Genomic DNA, 20,784 nt, shown 5'->3' on the forward strand with positions numbered 1-20,784 from the left:
ATGAAAGCATTATCCACAGTTCTTACTCCCTTTCACAATTCTAGAAAAAGCTGACATTAGGGCTAGAGTTCAGTAATTAAACACAACCTTGCTCAGAAGCAGAAACCTCTAAAGCAGGCAGTGATTTTTGCCTTTGCACTATTATCGCATATTGAACCCCTGCTTTGTCAGCTGAATGCATTTTAGCAGCAATAACATTCCGGCCAGCGTGTCTTGCATTTGGTCACGGAACCAGGTGTACTGTCATTCTAATTACACTGTCTCCAAAATGCTGGCTCATGTTTCAGGTGACACTCATTTAACATTAATGAAACTACTCTCAGGTGAAAGCAGCCACAGAAGCAGGACCTTGGATGCAAACCTTGAAACAAAGGGTATTTGCAGAAATGCACAGTAGGAAAATGGTGCCATGCCAGCAGTGAGATACTGAGCCAAGAACCAAAATAAGGATGAAGGATGTTCTCTCTTGGTGCAGCAGAACACAATTAAGCAAATCACATTTTTCAAGCAAGCATTGTTGTGTCTACAGCTGAGGCTGGTGAGGGGTCTGGAGCACAAGTCTGATGAGGAGCAGCTGGGGGAACTGGGGCTGTTTAGCCTGGAGAAAAGGAGGCTGAGGGGAGACCTTATTGCTGTCTGCAACTACCTGAAAGGAGGTTGTAGCATGGAGAGTGTTGGTCTCTCCTCCCAAGTAACAAGCAACAGGATAAGAGGCAATGGCCTCAAATTGCTCCATGTAAGGTTCAGATTGGATATTAGGAAACATTTCTTCACAGAAAGGGTTGTCAAGCAATGGAACAGGCTGCCCAGGGAAGTCCTGGAATCACCATCCCTGGAGGTGTTTAAAAGATGTGTGGATGAGGCTCTTAGGGACATGATTTAGTGCCAGAGTTAGGTTATGGCTGGACTCAATGATCTTAATGGTCTCTTCCAACCAAAATGATTCTATGGTTCTATGTTTGGAGTGAGCTGCACTTCACTCAGCAGTTAGAAAAGCTGTACACAGAGGATGCAAGAGCAGAGGTCTTGATGTCTGGAATTGTTGTGACTTAAGTTGCAGCACAGGTCTCCCCATCAACTGCATACAAGAAAGAAGTCAGAAAAGTCAGGCTTGGTTCATTCCTGCCCTTCATCTCCTGTAGTCACCTGCAAGTACCCAAAGCTGGTTTAAATGTTACCTAAGCAGGTGACAATAGTTGTCATAGTGTGAGAGGTCTATTTGCCTGGTATCATTGTGTTAGGAGCCTTGTTTTTTTCCCAAGAATTTTAAGTATTACAAGGATGCAAAATTACAGCACCTACAAGCCAAGAAGTGCCATTTATTACCTGAAGCTACTCGTTTATAGAGAATCAGAAGCACTGCCAAAAAACTGCAGCCACAGCACATTAAAAAAAAAAAAAAAAAAATAGTGTCTTCCCCACAAGAAAGACAACAGGGTTCATCTGATTCATACCACACACTCCTGTTTGGTGACACCTGGGTTTCTAAGGCATGCTGTTAGCGGTATTTAACCCCGCTTCTCACAGGAGCTCACGAAGCACCTCTGTCAGGTGTTCTCAGATGTGCCAGAAGCATTTCTGCACCTTATGGCAGGGGCCAGATTTCTCCTCTCTCAGAGACTAGCTCTCTGGCCTCCCACACCCGCGCTGCGGAGCAGGAAAGGCTCCTGCACGCCCCGCAGAAGATGGCTGCTCCCGGCTGGGACCCCTGAGGGGGCAAAGGGAACCTGAGCAGCGGGACCACCCAGTCACCGTCCCGGCTCCGCCACGGCTGCGGGACTCCCGGGGCTGCGGGACCGCTACCTGTGGCTGCTGGGGGAGCCCGTCTCTGCCGCTCCCCACCTGCCCGGGCGGCCGGGTTAGGTAGGTTGGTCAGGCAGCCTCGGCCCCGCTCTGCCCCGGGGTTCGCTGGCGGCCCAGGTGTCCTTGATGAGCCGGCCGCGGCGGCAGCCCGCGCTGGGTTCGCCGCCGGGCGGGACATTAACCTGGCCGGGTCGGACGCGTCGCCGTCAAGCCGGCATGGACGGGGCGGGCGTGGAAGAGGAGCAGGCGCCCGAAGCGCCGGGTAAGGGCCGTGGGACTGGAGCGTCAGCTCTCATTAATCGCCAGAGAGGAGTCATCCGGCATAGAGCCTAATGAGCAGCCCCGGTAGAGGATAATGACCCTGGTCGCCGCGAGCTGTGCGGCGGGTCTGCCCTTCAGGCTGTGGCAGTCATTAGTTCTTGTCTCCCTCGTTGCCTTGGGCAGGTGGCCTGGTGGTGCCTTGGGCCTGGGGGGAACCTGCTGTTTTGCCTGGGGTGCCTTGACAGGTTTTGGGTCAATGGGCTCCTGCTTGGCTTAGTGCCTGCATGGCCTTTACATCACCTGGATTGTGAAAGTGCCTGGCCAGCTGGCATGAGGGTTGGAGGCAGGTGGGCTTTCCTTTGTGTCACACTGAGGGGTTCCTGATGCCTCTGGGATTCTAGGCTGCTGGCACTTTGCCACCTTCACCCACTGTCTGGTTTTCCTCCTTCTTTTCTGAGCTGGCATGAGTAGGCCTGTGAAGCTGATGTTTCTCTCTGTGCATGTGTTCATGTTGCTTTGCACCAAATGCTCAGAACAACCTTAAAAATCTTGCTGCTACTGTGCAAGTGGTTACCTTATTTCAAGAAATGTCTAAGGAGGCGGCTGTGAGGAAATGAAAAAGAGGACTTTGCTGCTTGCTTGTGCATTCCAGACTAACTCTATATGTATGATGTTCCCAGTCAGTTAAAATCCTTTCTATTTAAGGTTATTTTTTCTAAAAGTGTGATAAAGTAATGCACAGTTTGGTCCTTTCTTATATGAACAATGGAAGAAAGGAGTGGGTTTGCAACTTTCTAATCATTACTACGAAGACCTGTCTTTCCCTCTTGACTTCATTTTCATTTCAGGTCTTTTCTTTAGCAGTCCCAAGTTGTTGTCAGACCTTTGGTATATGATTCAGAAACAGAGACAGCAAATTACTTTTTCTTGCAGGAATATGCCTATAAATGTTATAAAACTTGCAGGTGTCAATCTCTTTCTCTGCAGATAGAGTAGATGACACATGAAAATATTAGCTTTTTCACATAATGAGCGAGAAGAGCTCAGAGTCAGCAAGGAGGAAGGTGCAAGAAGGAATTATATAGAACAGAATCATCTTCTGCCTTGCTCAGTTCTTGACCCTCTCTATTAGGATATTTCATCTCATTTAACAGCAGTGGAAACTGTTGCTTCTTAACAAGATCATATTATTATTATAGTTGCATAGCTTCCTGTTTCTGTCTCTTTCCTCTGCAACTAATTTGGTTCTCTTAATCCTGTAAAAAGCAAATTAGAAGGTCTTGGAAGCAGCCTGGCGTCCCCTTGTACTTCCATGAAGATTCTCCCATTTAAATGATGGTGTGGGGTTCCTTCTTGATTAATAATTGTTTAAGGAAGAAACACTGAGGCAGAAAGCAAGTCCTTTATTTTGTCCTTGCACTAATATATAGCAAAAGTAGGACAGAATGATATTAAATTATTTTATATCTTCCCCCCCAAGTTAAACAACCACATTTCTCTGTAGGCACATGCAACTGAAATGCTACCAACAGTCTGCTCAAACTTTCCTCTTTCCAAACGGAGACAGATATATGGTTTTGGTTTCATTAGTCTGCTTTCTATTCTTAAGTAATAGTCAGTTTTGTTTGGGGTTTTTTTGGTGGGTGTGTGTGTGGTGTTTTTTTTTTTTTTTTTCTGTCCCATTTTACTATTTTGTTTGTTGGTTTTGTCAGTAGCAGAAATCACACACAATCACACATTCGAGACAATCAGTGAGTTTTCCTGTTTTGGAAATGCATCTCTCATCTGGCAAAGTATAATGCTGCTTTACTATTCTGTTGCTTATTTTAATTATTCCTCTTGCTGTATTCTTTCTGACCTGTCTTCTGCTATTCAGTTTCTCTTAGTGTAATGCAGTTTGTGCTTTTTGTTAAACTTGATCAGACTTCTTAACCCACTTTTGTACTCAACCAGCTATTTCATTACCTGTCTTGTAAGGCTGTTATTCATAAGTGCTGTGGCTGAAGCTGCAAAAAACTAATTTAAGGAAGTTGTTTGGAGTTTGTACAATTTTTTTTTTGCTTGCTCAGCTTGAATATGATAGAAACAGAAACCTCTATAAATCAAAAAGTGATGTCATTTTTCAGATAAATTGTGATAGACTGTGTCAGCAGTGATTTCCTTGTATTTTTCTTTTACTCTTTTTAATGAGGTAACAGTGTCTTGATAAGTCACAGATTTTTGTTCTGTTCCTTATTCCAAGGATCTTTGTTATCCCCACTGCTGCTTTCCCACTACTGTATTTGTAATACACAAGTGTCTCTTTATTCTCTGTGTCTGAAATGAATTCTTCCTGTAGTTTACAGCTGGTTGTTTTTGCAGGCATCTTCACTCTCAAAATGAGGCTTTTCTCATCTCAGACATTTTAATATCTCCACACTGACTGTATCACATTCTTTGCTATTGCTTTCTTAGCAGTGCTCTGCCCCGGTGACAGTCTTTATGTTGAACTCTGTAGTTCTTTCCAGTGTTGAGTTCCATTGTCTTGTGTTTTCTCCCTCCTGTAACTGAAACTTCCTATCCAGGAACACCCTATTTCTTGTGCCATCCAGGCACTTCTGGCTTAGACAATGTGCATGTAGGGTTGGGGGTGTGTGTGTTGTTTTTCATGTTTTCCTTGTAGAGCTCAAGGACAAGAAGGAGGATACGTTGCTGAATATTGAGCACTTCACAGTAGATGCTGATGCTGTCGGTGGGCACGGTACAGGGAGCAGTGTGTTATCTGCATTCCGAAGCACAGCTTTGGTGGAGGAAGATGGAAGATATTGCAACCTGCAGGCAACTGGGTCAACTTCCCAAGGCTCAGCGGCCCTTGACAGCCAGCTTGACCTTGCTTCCATGTGTGGGAGGCTGCCAAATTTCCTCAGTGATGTGAAGGCTGTGCTCCCACTTTCTGGGGATGAAACTGCACAGGAATCCACAAGTCAGTCAGGGTTACATGAACAGTGTGAGAGTTATTACTCTGATGGGATAGAAAAGGAGGCACAGAAGAAAAAAAGTAATGGCAGAAGTGGAATGTGTGCTGAGAAAGCATCTAGTGAAATCCCCAGAGATCTCTCTAGGCAACATGTCTTTGGCCCAGCTACTCACAGATCATCCCAATGTACTTCAGCCAACACTGCAGCTCAGCAATCCTACAAGGTGTCTTCTGTCCTGGAATCTGGAATTAGCCATGATGGGGCCAAGGGAAGAAAAGAGTTACTTGAGAATCCAGAAATTCTACCATCAGTCAGGAAGAAGTCACGCACCTTCTACAGTGCAGGTAAATAATGGGGAACCCGCTGGCAGACAGTGGCACTTCTAGTGCCAATAGCACTGGTGTTTCCTTCACCATACTGCAGGCACAGCATGGAGGTGCTGATCTGCTCTCACTGGCGTTTCAGTGGATTCTGTGCTATTAGAAGTGTGAAAACTTCTCCGTGTAAAGGTTGATGAATGTCTTATATTTGAAATATTGATAGTGAATCTTTTTGTTTTACTGTGGAAGAAGAATTTTATTTATTTTTGTGATTTACTTTTAAAAAAGTCTTTCATGTTGTTTGTGTATTTCTAAGTATAGTAGAAATACTCTGTTTTGTGTTCCCCTGTCTTGTTTATTCATGTGTGTATTTTTTTTTAAATTTTATTTTCTTATCAAATACTCCCCATCGTTCTTTGAACAATGCATCATCTCTAGAGCAGCTAGAAGAGTTGGAGAAGATGTTCCAAGAAGACCACTACCCCGACAATGAGAAGAGGAAGGAGATTGCTGCCGTGGTTGGTGTAACACCGCAGCGTATCATGGTAACGCCTGTGTGGGTAGCAGTGCTGGCTGTGGGTTCTGTGCAGAAAATTGACAGGGAGAGGGACCGGGGTAGGGAGGAGGAGCCTGGATAGGAAGAAAAGAGAAGCTCATGAGTAACAGGATAGAAATTGCACCTGCCACTGGTGACAAGAGAAGGAAGAGAGCTCGCAGGGATGGACACTGCACAACCAGATACCCTGCCCAAAACAGCAGTGGAGTCTGCAGTTGCATACTCCATCTCTTCCCATGTCCTAAGATGAGACACATAATGAGTAGGTGAAGGGGCTAAAGCGATTTGAGTTAATCTCTATATCTTACAGATTGTGGGCAGCAAAGAAAACTGGTGTTCAGGGATATCTTTCTGCTGTTCTCATTCTGATTGCAATGAATCTTGCAGATTCTTTGGAAGAAACATTTCATGAGGGTCTTTTTTCTGGAAGAAAGGTTTCTGGCTTCACCTGGTGGTGTGTGGAGGCAGTCATTGCTGATTTGTTACCTGTGTCTCCATGTGTAGATGGTTTCCTTTCTGAATGTATCCTTTATTTCCATTTATCAGGTCTGGTTTCAGAATCGCAGGGCAAAGTGGCGAAAATCAGAGAAGCTGGGTGTGAAAGTCAACAAAAAATGTCCAGCATCATCAGCTCTGTCAGTCCCTTTTGGATCAGATAATTATGGGTGAGGGACTTTGTTTTTTTCATTCATCCACACTAATGCATTAAATCTTTGCCATTTCCCCTTTACGTTTAACATATGGAGAGCTGCCCATCGAGTTGTACATCAGTAGCTTATCCTCTGTATTCTCCAGTCTGACAGATTTCTGAGTAAATTGTAGTGGGCCCTCTTAAGAGGACTTTTGATTAACCTGTAGCACTGTTTTGAAATAAAACTATTGAAATCCCTCTTGCTGAAGTCATGTAGAGAGCAGGGGATGAGATATAAAAGATCTGTGGAATCACCCCTTCATCTTTAGTTTCTTTGAGTGCATTGGCCCAGTGCTTTGTGTGCATTTGGGAATTATTTTATCCCAGTCCTTCTCCCACCATCGCTTTCCATGTCCATGGATTTTTCACTTGGTTATGGAAATGCTGCTTGTTTAGATCAGTCTTACAAAGTCATGGGCTTCTTTGAAGAAATACAAGCTGCCAACTTCCATAGGTGAGCAGTGGACATTTATTGGGAGGGGTGGGGAAGGGAGTATGTGAGAAGAGAGATGGTCTTTCAAGGGGGAGTGATGGAAGGAGGAAAGAAATAAGTCTCTGGAGGGAGGTGTTAATGGCAGTCTGGAGCAAGAGTCTTCCTGTGAAGAAAAGAGAATGAAAAGAGAAAAATTAAGTGAAAGATTGGAGACCAGCTGACTGATTTCATTGCACTGTCCCTGCTGCCTGTCCTTTCCACACTAGTGACCTGGGGTGGCTTTCCCAAATTCTGCGGATACAGCATCCCTTGTGTGCTGTTCCTTTTTGCACTCATAAGTCAGCCAGCACTTTCCCTTTCCACCTGCTAGTAATCTAGGATTTGCTCATTGTAGGATGCTTAGAAGAATGTACACTTTGTCATAATGTCTTGTCCTCTGGTCCATGCTCATAGCCTTTATGTGTATCTCCAGGGCACCTCTTCTGCCCATGCCTTCATTGCCTGGCATTGCTCATGACCAGTCCTCCATGTTGAGTATAGACACTACAGCTGGGAACTACTCCCGCCTGCTCAGTGGACATCCTGCACCACTTGCCTCCTCCTCAGGTGAGACCCCTATCAGCACAAGTATTTTGTGTAGCTGAAGCATTAGGTGGTGCTGCTGATAGGTCATCAACACTTTAGGGAAGGTCCTTTGAGAGCCCTACACCATTAGTCCAAAAACTGACACCTGGTTTAACAGCTGTCTGCTAATCAAGTGTCCGCCAGCTGCATAGCAGCACAGTGGTGCCTCCATGCTAACGGTAGTGCCAAATTTGCAGTCCTTATTCGTGTCCTGGCACAAGCCAGCAAGGAATTCTGAATGTGACTTTGTAAGGATACATGCTCAGGGCATTCTTCTGTAGTAGCTGTTTGATACTGGTACTGCTTCTCTGAATGACGATGAAAGTATTATTCTGGTTATTATGCTCTTCATGGCAGATACAGTCTAAACCAGAATACTGGATGTGTGTAACATTCTGGCTACAGCCTGTAATCAAGCGAGCTGTGTAAGGAAGGTGTTTTGCATAAACTGTTGGGGTTGTACAGCCTTCCTCAGGTACTCTATACCTTTAAATCTCCAAATGAGGCTCCTTGACTTCTCCAGCCAGTACGATTTTCCATTCTGTGCAAGACCTTGAGGGAGTGAGACTAGTTGAGCTCTTAAGCACATGGCTTTAGTTACTGTTGCAGTGTTGCGGAAAGTCAGTGGGGTGTGCTGTTTGACCAGTTTTCTACCTGAGCTGCATTTAGACTTTAATGACAGACTAAGACAGAGGATTTGTGCAATTGTGTATTCATGTGTGGAGTATCAGAGCATTCCCTAGAGTCAGGAATGTTTCCTAAAGCATTTCCAATATATATTGGCACAACTTGAAAATGTTTGCAAAGTGATCAGGACTTCACGATTTCCTTAGGGACGGATACACCAAGCAATAGATGTGCTGACATGTGGTACTGTTGCACATATTTTCCTGCTTCCCAGTGTAATTCATTCCTTTGAATTTCATGCCATCATTTCTGCTCCCTCATTATATTCTAGATATATAGGGATATCAATATTAAGGGCAGTTCTGTTATGAATGTGTGAAGATGAGAATGTACTTCATTCTGTTAGATCTATGTGGGGGAACAAGCTTCCCTTTGTTCTCTTTAAACCATGCTGGACAAGAAGTAATGAAATCTATTTGTGTCATCTGAGGCTGGTAAATACTTTCCAGATACAGATCAGCTTGGAGAAAAGGTACTTTTTTCGTACCTTTTCTGAATCACTTTACAGAAAAGAGGCATGCTTTGCTAATGCACACAAACCAGGAGGTTTGGTGATTGGTTTTTAACCTGGTTTCCTGAGGGAAGGAAGGAATGTGATTTGTGCAATGAGCCACACACTCTTTTGTTTATGAAACCCACCCTGCCCTCCAAGTTTGTTTATTCAAATTTGATGGAAGGTGGAAGTCTAAAAAATTACGTTCCTATAACTCATGGGAGAATCAGTGCCTGGGCAGAGTAGAGACCTAAGGTAGTGCTCCCTCTGAGGGGAAAAAACTGTTACCAGTTGTGGAGAGTCCTCATAGAGCAGAGATCTGCAGGGCTCAATTGCATGAAAAGTTTCAGTTGCATTTTTACCTTACTAGATGCAGGATAACACAGCCATGGGGAATGAAACATGCTTTGCACAGGCAGACTTTTCAAGAGTGAAAGCACAAAATGAAATAGCATAAAAGCAAAAGACTGTGACTTTAGATTTCTTTCACCCTTCCTTGTTCAGAAAACAAGCTTGTCAATAAATAGTGCCAACCAGTGTCCACCTGTTTTCTTTATTAGTATATCTCAGAAAATGAAAGAGATAAAACTTGTGTAGGATAAAATCCAAAGTAACAGAAACAAAATAAAAGAGGGAACAAATGAATAAAAAAGGTCATCAATTTGCAAGGTAAAAACAATTGCTTAGTAGAAGTGGTCCTTGAGGAAAACAGCTTATGGTAGGTTTCAACAAATTAATTTGTGACCTGTCCATAATGGTGTACTTGTACCCAGAGTTCATGGCCTAACGGAGTGACTGTTCAGGTGCTTTCCTTGGTAGCAGTGTGAGCAGGACAAGCAAATGACCTAAGTGCATGAGAACAGTACGATCTGTTACCTGGCATGTTTGGAGAGTGTTCAGAGCTGCCTTTTCCATTGTTTTTCCTTGCTCTTGCCAGTAGTTCTGACTGTCTTATGGCTTCTGATTTTGCTGTTAGCCACACTACTTGCCATAAGAGCCTTTTGTGTTTCAGAAAGTCAGTCTTCAGCTTGCTCTGATCTTAGAATTTGTTTCTTACTACTTTTGCTAGACAGATATATCCCTTTTAATTAATGGAGGGTTTTTTAAAAACTTGTAATTACCTGAAGTTTTTCTTGGTTTTCTGAGATTTCTTATGGGTATATATCTGTGATTCATTGACTTAAAATGTTGGCTTACATTTTCTTTAGAGTTGACCCTTTAGAAAGAAAAGTTACTTTCTGTACCTCTGTGTTTTGGGAGGAGATTTTTCTGCTCCACTGGTGCTTTTGCAGAAAATATTTTGTTTCATGTGGCTGTCTTACTGAGGACACGTGTCAGGAGCTCAGCCTATGCTGATAGCTCTTAGGCAAACAGCAAGATGATTACTCAGTGGCAGAGGTGGGATTGTAAAGAAAGTCTTGGGAGCAATTGGATGAAGTTGGATATGATCTGTCAAAATCAGTAAATAAATGACAGACTCTAATGATTTCACTTATAGAATTCTGGCTTTTAAACAAATTACTTTAAAGCTGATGATGTGTAGCTGACATGGCAAGCAACAGTCATACTTTGTAAACATGTGGTAGGTTCTGTCCTACTGAAAATCCTGAAGAGGATCAGACTGGCACAATTCTCAAAGCAATGCAGGTAGAGACTGAAGTTGGTTTACTGATCTTCAGTTCATTAAAAAAAGAATGTCATTGCTCCTAAGTTTGATTCATATTTTGTACACTTTCAAGATGTCATTTACAAGAGAAATATGTTTCTTCATAATTTCAAGAAGAGGATGTAGCTATGAAAAGCTTTGTGATAGCCTCTAATGTTCCAGTAAATGCTGCAATTACACAGACATTTCATTAAAAGAAACTGGATTGGATAGTGTATGATGTAGAGACTGATAGTAATAGTACCTTTTGCTGATTGATTTGGTGCTGGAGAATGCAGCCCTAGCAAGTAGACCATCTGAAGTTAGACTGGTTGCTCAGCCTGTAAACAACATCAGCTGTATTGTGCCCAGCACTGGGCTTGTTCAGCAGTTACAGTCATGGTCTCCAGCCCTCCAAACAGCCTGCAAGCAATTGCATAGTTAACTGCCTGAATCATTGCAGGCTTCTCCTGCTAAAGCCTTTTGGAGTCAACATAAGTGCTTGACTAAGAAAGTAATGTATGGCTGATGTCAAGAGGAAGGGCTCCAGTGCAGATAGGTGTCACTCAGGTAACAAATGTTGTACATGTGATCTGGTCTGTTTACAATAGTGAAAGCAGATTCCTAGAACATTTGGAAACCATGTTTTCACAGTTGAAACCATGCAATGTTGTAAGTTCACAGACACTCCTCTATAATAAGCCACAGTCTCCTTCAAGACTGGTAAAAGACTGAACTCACAGTCATCCCAACAGAAATGTACACATCCATTTTTGTTAATTTAAGATCCATTCACTGGAAGCTATTTACATTGAAGAATGGGTCTCTTAACTCTGCTAGGATGTTGAGGAAGCAGCTATAGTAGTGGGAAGACAGCTGTGTAACTGAAGATTTAGAATAGACATTCTTGGGTTAAGACAAGCATAGCACCAGGACTGGTTCAGACATCTGAATCTGTGAATTATTAGATTGTTCTCCAAAAATTCCCAAGATTGTTTCATGGACTGAAAACCCAGAAATAGTGGCAGTGACAGACAAAAAAATCCTGCTGTTGCTTTCCCATGTTCACTGGAAAGCCTTCTGATGGTATCAATCTCTACATCAGTGTCAGGAAGAGCAGCATCATTGTAAAATGTAAGTATTATCCCATGTCAGTGGCCAGAACTCATTATTGAACAAGATGCTGGAATCTTCTGTACATATAGTGTCAGATTTAGCAGATATTACTTCTCTGGGCATTGTTTATTCTCACTGCATTTGTGACTTTATTCAGAAGACACAAATTCAGTGTCTGTCTTTGAAAGGACTGAGAAGTAGAGGAAACTTCAGAAAAGGCTGAACCAGCCCTTTGGAGGCCAAGTGTGTTCTCTTCATGATCTTCTTGCCTGTGGGTCCTATTGCCACTATGCACAAAGATTTATCTGCACCAAGGGTTGCAAAGATTTCAAAAAACAGAACTTAATTCTTAGTAGGTGTGAAAGTAGGTTTAGAAGTGATTTCTTGGGCTATGTTGTTAACAGTGCTTGTATTCATGCTGAACAAGACTAAGACCATCTGCAGAATAGCTCAGCCTACTGTCATTGAGCTGAAGCTTTATTTGGATGTAAGACTGTTTTTCAAGTAAGTTGTGCCCCACGTGGCTGCTGGGTCATAATGCCTGTGTGAACTGCTACATTCTGTGACAGAATGATTAGGAAAACCAGTGCAAATGAAGTTCTTAAAAAAAAATCAGGAGAGATCTTCAACTTAATTTCTGGCTAAGACATTTTGACTTGTGAGGAAACTGAGTGTTGAGGCATGGTTTGTTGTGTGGCGCTAGATCTGTACTGTGTCCAAACCCAGGAATGCGACGGGTACATCATAGGTGCTCCCTGACATGGAGAAGTAGCATGTCCAAACAGAAGAAAATCAACCACTGAGAGTTGCCTGGGGTATGAATGATTTAGAGATGCCGCCCGAGATTTTGCTGTAGTTTTCTAAATAAGCCCAAAATCTGGGCTATTTAAGTTTTCAGTGAAATATCAGGACTCCCTCCTTCCATTGCAGAGGCTGAAAAAAAATTGAATGTGGGAAGACACAATAAGATAGGCACAATTGAACAGCACACTGGTGAATCTGAGAAATGGTGCTGCGAAGTGTTGAAATGGAGTCTCTTTATCAGCTCTCTGGGCATGTATACCAAAATTCTCTAAAGGTACCTCATGCTTGCTGTGGCAGCTTCATGTTTAGGTTTTCCATTTAAGGCCTTTGATTTACACCTAGTGGAGTGCATTTGGTGTTACTCTGTGTGCCTGCAAGGGTGAAGTATAGCTGTGAACTACCTACGCTACTCACTTTCCCTGAATGCTTTACAGTGTGTGAGAGCAGACCAACTTTACCTGAACAGTCAGTGATCTGTTCTCATGTCTGCCTCATCCTTGTGCTGGTTCAGCCTGGTTTGCCTTGAAAGATCATTACAAACTGTGTCATGCGCACCTGATGGTTACATGCCTCGAGAGAAATCATGTGCTATTTGTCATAACAAAAGAGAATCTTGTTCTCTTGTACCACATGCAAGCTTCTTGAACTTTTGTGTATACTTGTTACTCTGCATCACCAGCATATATGATTCTGACCTTTACATTTCCTATATTGTAATCTTTCCACAGAGGCTGATCTGTAGAAAGCTGTTCCTCTCTCCTTTTCCAGCAGTGACTGAGGAGACAGGTCACCAAACAAGATTCCAGCAACCAAATGGTGTTGGTTTTCTTTTCCAATTTCCCAGTTTCTTCTTCCCAAGGCTCTTCAGCTTATAACTCTGCTTTTTCTATTTATTTATTTATTTTTAATTGGCATGACTCAGCAGAGGCCAAACCAGGACTGAAAATTTGGTTAAAAAATGGCCTGGTCAGTGGATCTCTTAAGGCACATTTTTGGATATTTCAGACCACAGTTAAATTTTTCAAAAGGGTAATCTGTGCAGCACACTCTTCCCAGAGAACAGTAGAGATGGAAGATGGCTGGGGGATTGTTCCTGGCTTTTTTCCAGGAGGTACTTTGCTTCATTTGGCTGCCTTCTAGAGAGCTGAATAAATCCAGTATGCAGAAACTGAAATCATGAAGGTAATTTTATTTAACCAATAAACATCATCCTCTGTTCCAGAGAGCTTGCTACTACTCCCTTTGGCTTCCCAGCAGCAATGCTGGTACTTATTTACTTTTATTCCCATCAGTTGATCTCCACTCTCACTGGCATCTTGCTTTTTTGTTCTGCCACTCTTGTCATTCTCTCTGCTTGCTCCTTTTAATTTTTGGTGTGACAGCATACTACGACCATCTGACAGTCTCTCTGTTTAAATTTTTTTTTTTTTTTTCCTTAATTCACAGTATCTTCAGCAGCAGGAATGGTGGCATCTTGTGAAACAGTTCCAACAAAGGTGTTGCCACAGCTCAACTTCAGTTCCAGCACCATGGAGTGCTTTCCTAGTCTTCCCAGCCCTCCACCCATCCGCAGAGCCAGCCTTTCTCTCAGACTGTCCTTTAGCCCCCAGAATCATATTGTTCCCTTGATGCTGGACACTCCGAACAGTGAATGCAGCTTGTCCAGCCAGGAGAATGGCTCCAGGGAAGCCTTTGCTTACAGCATCCAGAATCAAAGGTAGGAATAGATGAGTCTTTTGAAGGAGATGAAAAAAGTGAACCCTGGGAGGAGCCTTGGGAGGGTGAAGGTGGGACATGGGACAAGGAAATAGGTGGGAGCATAAATGAGAAGTTAGACGTGGGAGTGAGAACGTCCTCTAAATGGAATATGAAAAACCATATAATGTGCATAGTGGGACAGGGCATCAACCTTTAATCGGAGTGCTTTCAGAATTGCATGCCTGTCAAGTGAAAGTGGATTCAGAAGCACAATGACAAGTAATCCTTGAGAGAGGGTGGATGTGCTTTGTGATGTGGGAAGAACTGAAGGAAAGGTAACCCCTACTAGTGCACATTGTTAAACTGCTGTGAAAACACTTGGCTCGAGGGGTTTCTGTTGCTCCTAAGCCTGGCATTTGAGAGGAAGGGTTGGAGTCAGATAGTGTTGGATGAGCTGTCAGGGGGAGGCAAAACAATTGTTTGTTGTACAGGTTGCTGTAGCTGTTGACCTTACTTTAATCTCAGAATTGCCTCTCTCCTCCCTCTCTGCAGTTCGAGTTCACCAGTTTCCTGCAATTACCCTGAGCACCTGGAGTCGGCAGGCAACCTGGAGACCATGTACTGTCAGTACAGTAGCCAGGGTGGAATTTACCAGCTGCCCCAATATCCCCAGCAGCACCAGCTCTCTCAGTTCTACCACCTCCCCAGTCACCTGCCCAGCAATGTGCCCTCCAGTGTCCACTTCTCTCCTCCAACACCTACTGAGCCCCATACAGCTTTCCTCGCCTTACCTAGTAACAGTGCAGTTGTAACCTATGGGGCAGCAGGACCCACACAAGGCTACATGCAAAACCACATGGGGGATCAGCTCTTGTTGCAGCAGCCAAGTGGAAACTCGGGTAAATTTCTGAAATTTTTTAGCATCCCACTCCTTTGAAGTAACTAAACAATACCCTGAAACGTTCAGGGTAGGCAGTGGTTTTACTGGTGACTGTGACAGAAAGAAGGGATGAGCATATTCATGCACAAATGTATATATGCTGCCCATCTTTTATTTTAATTTCCTTGTATGCTGTTTTTCTGAAGCGCTCACCGATTAATTTGAATCAGAAGTAACTACGTGGGCTGCATGTCAGAGAGTGTTATGATGTGAATATATCAGGTATTGCAACAGTTTTGTCTGGAATGGAGAGTTAACTTTTTCAGGAGTGTACTGTTGCGCAAGCTAAGGTGCCTTCACCATGTGTGGGTGAGGGTCAAGGGTACAAAGTGAAAAAGGTGGCACAGAAAGTGAAATAGTTGGAAATAGCAAGGAAAGTAGGGTTCTAACCCTGCTGGGCTTCTGCGGAAACCATTTTGAAAGGATGTTTTGCATCTTAGAGTAGTGCAAAAGAAGACAGAGACAGGGGGCAACAGAGTATGGCTATGGCTTCATTATTTTCTTCCTCTGACATGAATTTGCTACATCACTTAGATTGAAGCACTGGAGCATAGTTTTCTATCAAGTAATTAGGTAAAAATGGCGTTGTTGGTCTCTTTGTTTTCTGTCAGGGATTTATGTTTTGAAGTCATTCAAGTCCAAGTACAAACAAAAGATAAACTATTGCAGTTTATTTATTTGGGCTGACAGGTTTGTTAAATTGAGCTCACAGTCTAAAAAATAAATCTCTGTTCTTATCACATAAGAGAATAGGGTTTCCCCACTACAGATCCTGCTCCTGTTTTGTACCAGTTCTGTGGACCTTGTGAGAGAGAGAAGTCTGAGTCACAGGCTGATGGGTGTGAGCTGGTGCATGTTCACACTGTTCATAGCTAATGCTCTTCAGAATGGGTTGGCAGCACCCATGCTACCTAGCACACTTGGCGTGGTTCTCCTCTCTGATTGCAAGGCGTCATTATTATTGTCTGTATTTTTTCAGTTTGAAGTACCAGAGGAGCTGTGTCCCAGTGCATCAAAATAATGTTTTTGTAGCATGATTCCAAAAGTGTATTTTGCATACCTTGGGGCATGTTGTGCAAGCATAGCGGGATGTGTAAAGGTGCAAGCCTTGTTAGGACTGATAAAGCTGGAGGATTGTTGAAGGAACAGAGGCAGAGTTGAGGGTCTCTTATTCCATACTTCTGTTCAAGGAAGGGATCCTATGGCTGTTATGTAGTGTGGATGGCCAGGGCCTTGACTTCCAGAAGTGCAGTGGGGGTCGGGGGGTGGGGGAACCAATCTGTCAGTGTAGACACACCTGTTATTCTTACTTCAGCATGTAAGCAAGTGAGCGTTTTAATTGAATTCTAGACACTAATTCAAAACCATTCCTGCTTCCTGGATTGCAGCTTTAATAAATGAAAGTGAAGATTAAGCATCCAGTTTATGCTCTGCAGGGCTAACTTGGAAAAGAGGAGTGGAGGAAACAAAAATGGGGGAGGCGGTGACACACACACACACACACACACACGTTGTCTCTAATATCATTACATACGCTCAGGATCTCTTTTGAAGTGATGTAATGTTTTTTAGATTATAAGAATGCTATGAACTTCTTCAGTTTTTCCTCCTAATAACTGTCCTGGATAAATACACTGCAATGTAAACAACGAAGTTAACCTTCATCTGTGTGTAATGTCTGCACATTTGTGTGTAATATCACAGTAACCATTAAGGCATAACTCTCATACTGTATTTGCACTGGGCATGCTCTCTTAAGCACAACATACACATTTTTACATATACATGGTTTCAATCCTCCTTTCCTTATTTTTGTTATTCTGTCCTTTCTTGCTTGCCTTTTCCTTAGAAGCCACCACTGCCTATCAAGCTGTCCCCTGGAATGATTTCTACATGCGAGGATCTCCATTCTCCAATCAGTTGCGCTCACAAATACCATTTTCTAGCACAGCAGGAGGACAGTACTTCACAGAGCAGGTTTCCTACACTCAGCCACCTTGCCTGCCCTCCTCTCCATATTTGCCTCAAGTGCCCAATGGAACAATGCTGACATCTGTGCCACACACTGGAAAACAAAAGGAAGTCACACCACCAGACCAGAGTTCATACCAGAACCTCCAAACGGAGCCAGCGTTGACATCACCTGCCAAAAGACAGGAAGTAGAAAGTAGCAGCAAGAAAGGAGAGACTGTTGTTGGTAACTGAAAGGCCAGCTGATTTTTTTTTTTTTTTTTTTTTTTGAGAAGAGTGGGATAAAGTTTTCAAAGACAGCAGTAGCTCCTCTGAATGCAAGATCAAAACTGTGGGATGAATGGGAATAGAACTTTTTTTTTTTTTCCTAGGATGCTGTCCAAGATGGGTTGTATTGTCCTATATCTGGTTCTTAGATTCATCTGGTTTTAGAAATAGGGACTTATAGATCAGTAAAAGAGAGGGCAAAGTTTTGTCCTCTGTCTGACATGGACCGTTGTGAGCTGAATGGCTGCCCAGGACTGACTATTTCTAAGGTTTCCAGAGGCATATACACTTCTCTTCAAGGCAGAACTTCTTGAGCAAGAAGAGGGGAATTAGGTGGGGAAGGGAGAGCTTTCTGTTTGGATTTCCATTTTCAGACTTTTATTTTGGAAACAAAATTATTTTACTCCACATTTGTTGAAAGGTGTCTTATGCTTTAATTATTCCTTGGGCGTCTGTATCTAATTTTGAAATATAAAACATTTGAAAAAAAAGTTTTTCTGTGTCATGTGAGAACATGTTTTCTTATTGATCTGTTTGTTTGTTCTTCAGATGTTAAAGAAGAAACTAATGACTAATGCTGCACTTTGAGGAAAAAAAGCAAAGCAAGAGGAAACATTATCGTTTTAAACTCTGCAAAATAAGAAGAGAGAAAAAGAGATATTTGCCACAGAAGCACTTTTTTGTTTCCTTTTTTTTTTTTTTGGTTTGTATTTTTTTCTTGTTGCCGTTATTATTTTCCCACTGAGGAAAGAAGCAAGGAAATTTCAATCAATAAAAACTTCTGGTCTGTGGTGGGGTGTTTTTGGTTTTTTGGTTGTTTGTTTTTTTCAAATTTCCTGACTTTATTCTTCTTAATGAATTTTAATCTTGAGGAGCTTACAGATGGGGAAGAGCTGATACAGGCACTGGAGTCTCATGGATAGATGGAAATCTCAGGTCATGTGAAATTCAGAAGGTATGACTGGTATCCTGGAATATGCGGGAAGAGAGCCCAGGAAGAATAAGACATAAGTAAAACAAAGGGAGGAACTCCAGCAACTACACTTAATATTAGGGAATCTAGATAGTGCAAGAAGTATTATGGGAAGTCCATTGTGTTTGCTAGCCTTGATTTTTTTTTTTTTTTTTTTTTTTTAAATTTCAATATAAAACTGTAACAATGAATGGCAGCAAAACTATAAATGCCAGCAGTGTAACCAGTTCTCTATCAGCTATTAATATAAATTGGTTTAGCATCCTGTTTGAATTGTAGATGAGTTCTAATGTCTGAGCATTGTATTCTTTATTTATTTATTTATTTTTTACTAATTAGTCGATAACTTAAATATTTGGTGGGTATCACTTTCTTGAGATACTTGGTCATCATCTCTGGGGCTGACCCAACTGTTTGTTGCTGAGGTGGCTCAGTTATTTCAGAAGGAGTTAAGCTCTATCATTTTTTTAAGATAACAGGAGCTGTGAATGGTTTAGGTGGATATGTCTTGCATTTACATCTGCATCCTGTTAGGATGTGTTGAAATTTAATCTGATGGGATGTTTCATAACTGTGGCTTTTCTCTTGCGTTCCTCAGATGTTGCTGTGGGACTATCATGCTGCAGTGTTAGCAGAAGTAGTTTAGCAATCTTGGCTTGATGGTCTTGGCTTCTGCTTTACCTGGGCCTGTCAGCCTAGGAAATGGATAAAATTTGTCTCTGAAATCAGTCCTCAGCAGTGGTAGCAGAGGACACAAGTGAAGTAATTATATTTACTCTGGTACATAAACAAATGGCTGCAGTCCCTAGGAACGGTGGCTTCCAAACGAGCTTTAAGCACCTGAATGTGTGGGATATATAATGAGTGACTAAAACATGTCAGGCTCTCGCTGTCTCCTTATGAGGAGAGACCATTGTGCTGTAGGAAGCTGGAGAAGTGTTTCCTTTGACACCTTCAGTGTTCAACCCTGAGTCCTTCCACTGCCTTTTGGACATGAGCAAGGCCTGAGTAATTTTTCTATTTAAAGTGATCTGAGTGCACCTCTTGTACCTCATGAAATTAAGTGTTACCCGGTATTTTGTTTGTATTTCTCCGTAGTCTGTTTATAAAGAGTGTCTGGCAGGAGTTGAATGCTGCTGCTCCTCTCCCTTTTCTTTCTCCTATGTGTTATAAAACACTTTGATGTCTGTCAGTGGCCAAACACTGCTGAGGCATAAACAGTATAGTCAGGAACAGATTTGTATCCCAAATCTACGTATTGGTGTAGATATTTTGGAATTTTCATTTCTTAAAGCAAAAACTTATTATTGTCTGTAACAGGCTGCGAAGCAGTGGGCTGTGTGCATCAGTGCACACTTGGTTCTGCTCATCCACGGCTGAACAGCCTAAACAAATATTTCCAAGAGGTGTGAATAGGAGTTTTCATTGCAATTACAAGTGTGCTCTGAAAACCATTAGTGGTGATGATGGCAGAATTCTTCATAGCTACAGCTGCCTGTGTATCTTTCCTAGATCCAAAAGCAAACCTTCCAGGAGCTGAAGAGGACAAAACCAACAACAGAAATGCCAGCTTGACTGCCCCTGTCTCTTCTCTTACAGAAAAGGAAAAAATAATAGGGTGTTTTTCAAGAGACTTTTCAGAAGTATGTCATTTGGATGTTGTTTGGTGGCACAGTCATGCAGCCAGCTTGCATACTCTGTCTATGACACTTCCCATAAAAATGTCACTTGGACATTCAGGACCACTAAGTATTACGTGATACAGTCTCAAAAATTGTGGGCATTGAATGAGCATGGTCAAATTTCTGAGATGGAACATCTTTTGTGTTCAAGATTTTGGCTAAGATGTGAACTTCTCCAGGAACAGTTTGAGTGGAACGGCTTGATATATTTCCATGCTTGCACCTTAAACTTGCCAGGTTCAATTTGATTTGAAGTTTTGAACTCCGTTTCTTCCATATCACTGTTAACAGCTGGAGGAAAGGGTGGGTACTTGAGAGTACACAGGTGGCCAGATTCACCCCTCTGTGTTTCCACTGACTCAGCAGCAAACCCAAGGTTAACCTGCTCCACAGGTACACAGATTTTTTTTTTTTTTTTTTTTTTTATTTTGCCTGATGTTCCTGCTGGTAGAAGCAGTGACAGCCTTTTGCCCTGTGCCAGGCTGCCCACCAAGGTGAAGAGTCTTGCATGGTTGTGTGAGCCTCTCTCGTACACCTGCACAGGCACTTGGGCTCACACCTGCAATACATGCTGTATTAATATCTTGAAATCTCATCAGTCTTCTTGTGCCATTCTCCCTGCTGCAACTAACTTCTAGTGGAATTTCCTGTGTGATCTGCTCTAGGTGAATCTGCTTTAGCAGGTGGGTTGAACTAGATGATCTCCAGAGGTCCCTTCCAACCCCAACCATTCTGTGATTCTGTGAATTAGGTACATGTTGCACAGACACTTTGGGTTTAGGCCCTCGTGTGCTCTTATTAGGTATTTCCTTTGCATGTTAAGTCCTGAGAAGACTGACTTTTATTAGGGCAGCAGGATCAAA

The 20,784-nt window shown here is 42.6% G+C and overlaps 1 protein-coding gene across 1 annotated transcript; it reads left to right on the forward strand.

Annotated features, from left to right (window-relative positions):
- The first annotated feature begins 1,929 nt into the window (after positions 1–1,929).
- NOBOX (NOBOX oogenesis homeobox) lies at positions 1,930–17,962 on the forward strand. The gene is made up of 9 exons (XM_065838307.2): positions 1,930–2,065; positions 4,727–5,365; positions 5,780–5,886; positions 6,444–6,562; positions 7,494–7,627; positions 13,837–14,107; positions 14,641–14,987; positions 16,878–17,225; positions 17,816–17,962. The coding sequence occupies exons 1-9, from the start codon at positions 1,930–1,932 to the stop codon at positions 17,839–17,841; spliced, it is 2,127 nt and encodes a 708-aa protein (XP_065694379.2). The 3' UTR covers positions 17,842–17,962.
- The last annotated feature ends 2,822 nt before the right edge of the window (positions 17,963–20,784 follow it).

Source organism: Patagioenas fasciata, chromosome 1, assembly GCF_037038585.1.
Source record: "Patagioenas fasciata isolate bPatFas1 chromosome 1, bPatFas1.hap1, whole genome shotgun sequence".
Classification (NCBI taxonomy): domain Eukaryota; kingdom Metazoa; phylum Chordata; class Aves; order Columbiformes; family Columbidae; genus Patagioenas; species Patagioenas fasciata.

Excerpts from the sequence above, each read along its gene's own strand:
- NOBOX (XM_065838307.2), top strand. The coding sequence starts at position 1,930 with ATGAGCCGGCCGCGGCGGCAGCCCGCGCTGGGTTCGCCGCCGGGCGGG. Across the intron at positions 5,366-5,779 it reads ACGCACCTTCTACAGTGCAG|AGCAGCTAGAAGAGTTGGAG; the intron begins GTAAATAATGGG and ends CATCATCTCTAG. Across the intron at positions 6,563-7,493 it reads TTTGGATCAGATAATTATGG|GGCACCTCTTCTGCCCATGC; the intron begins GTGAGGGACTTT and ends GTGTATCTCCAG.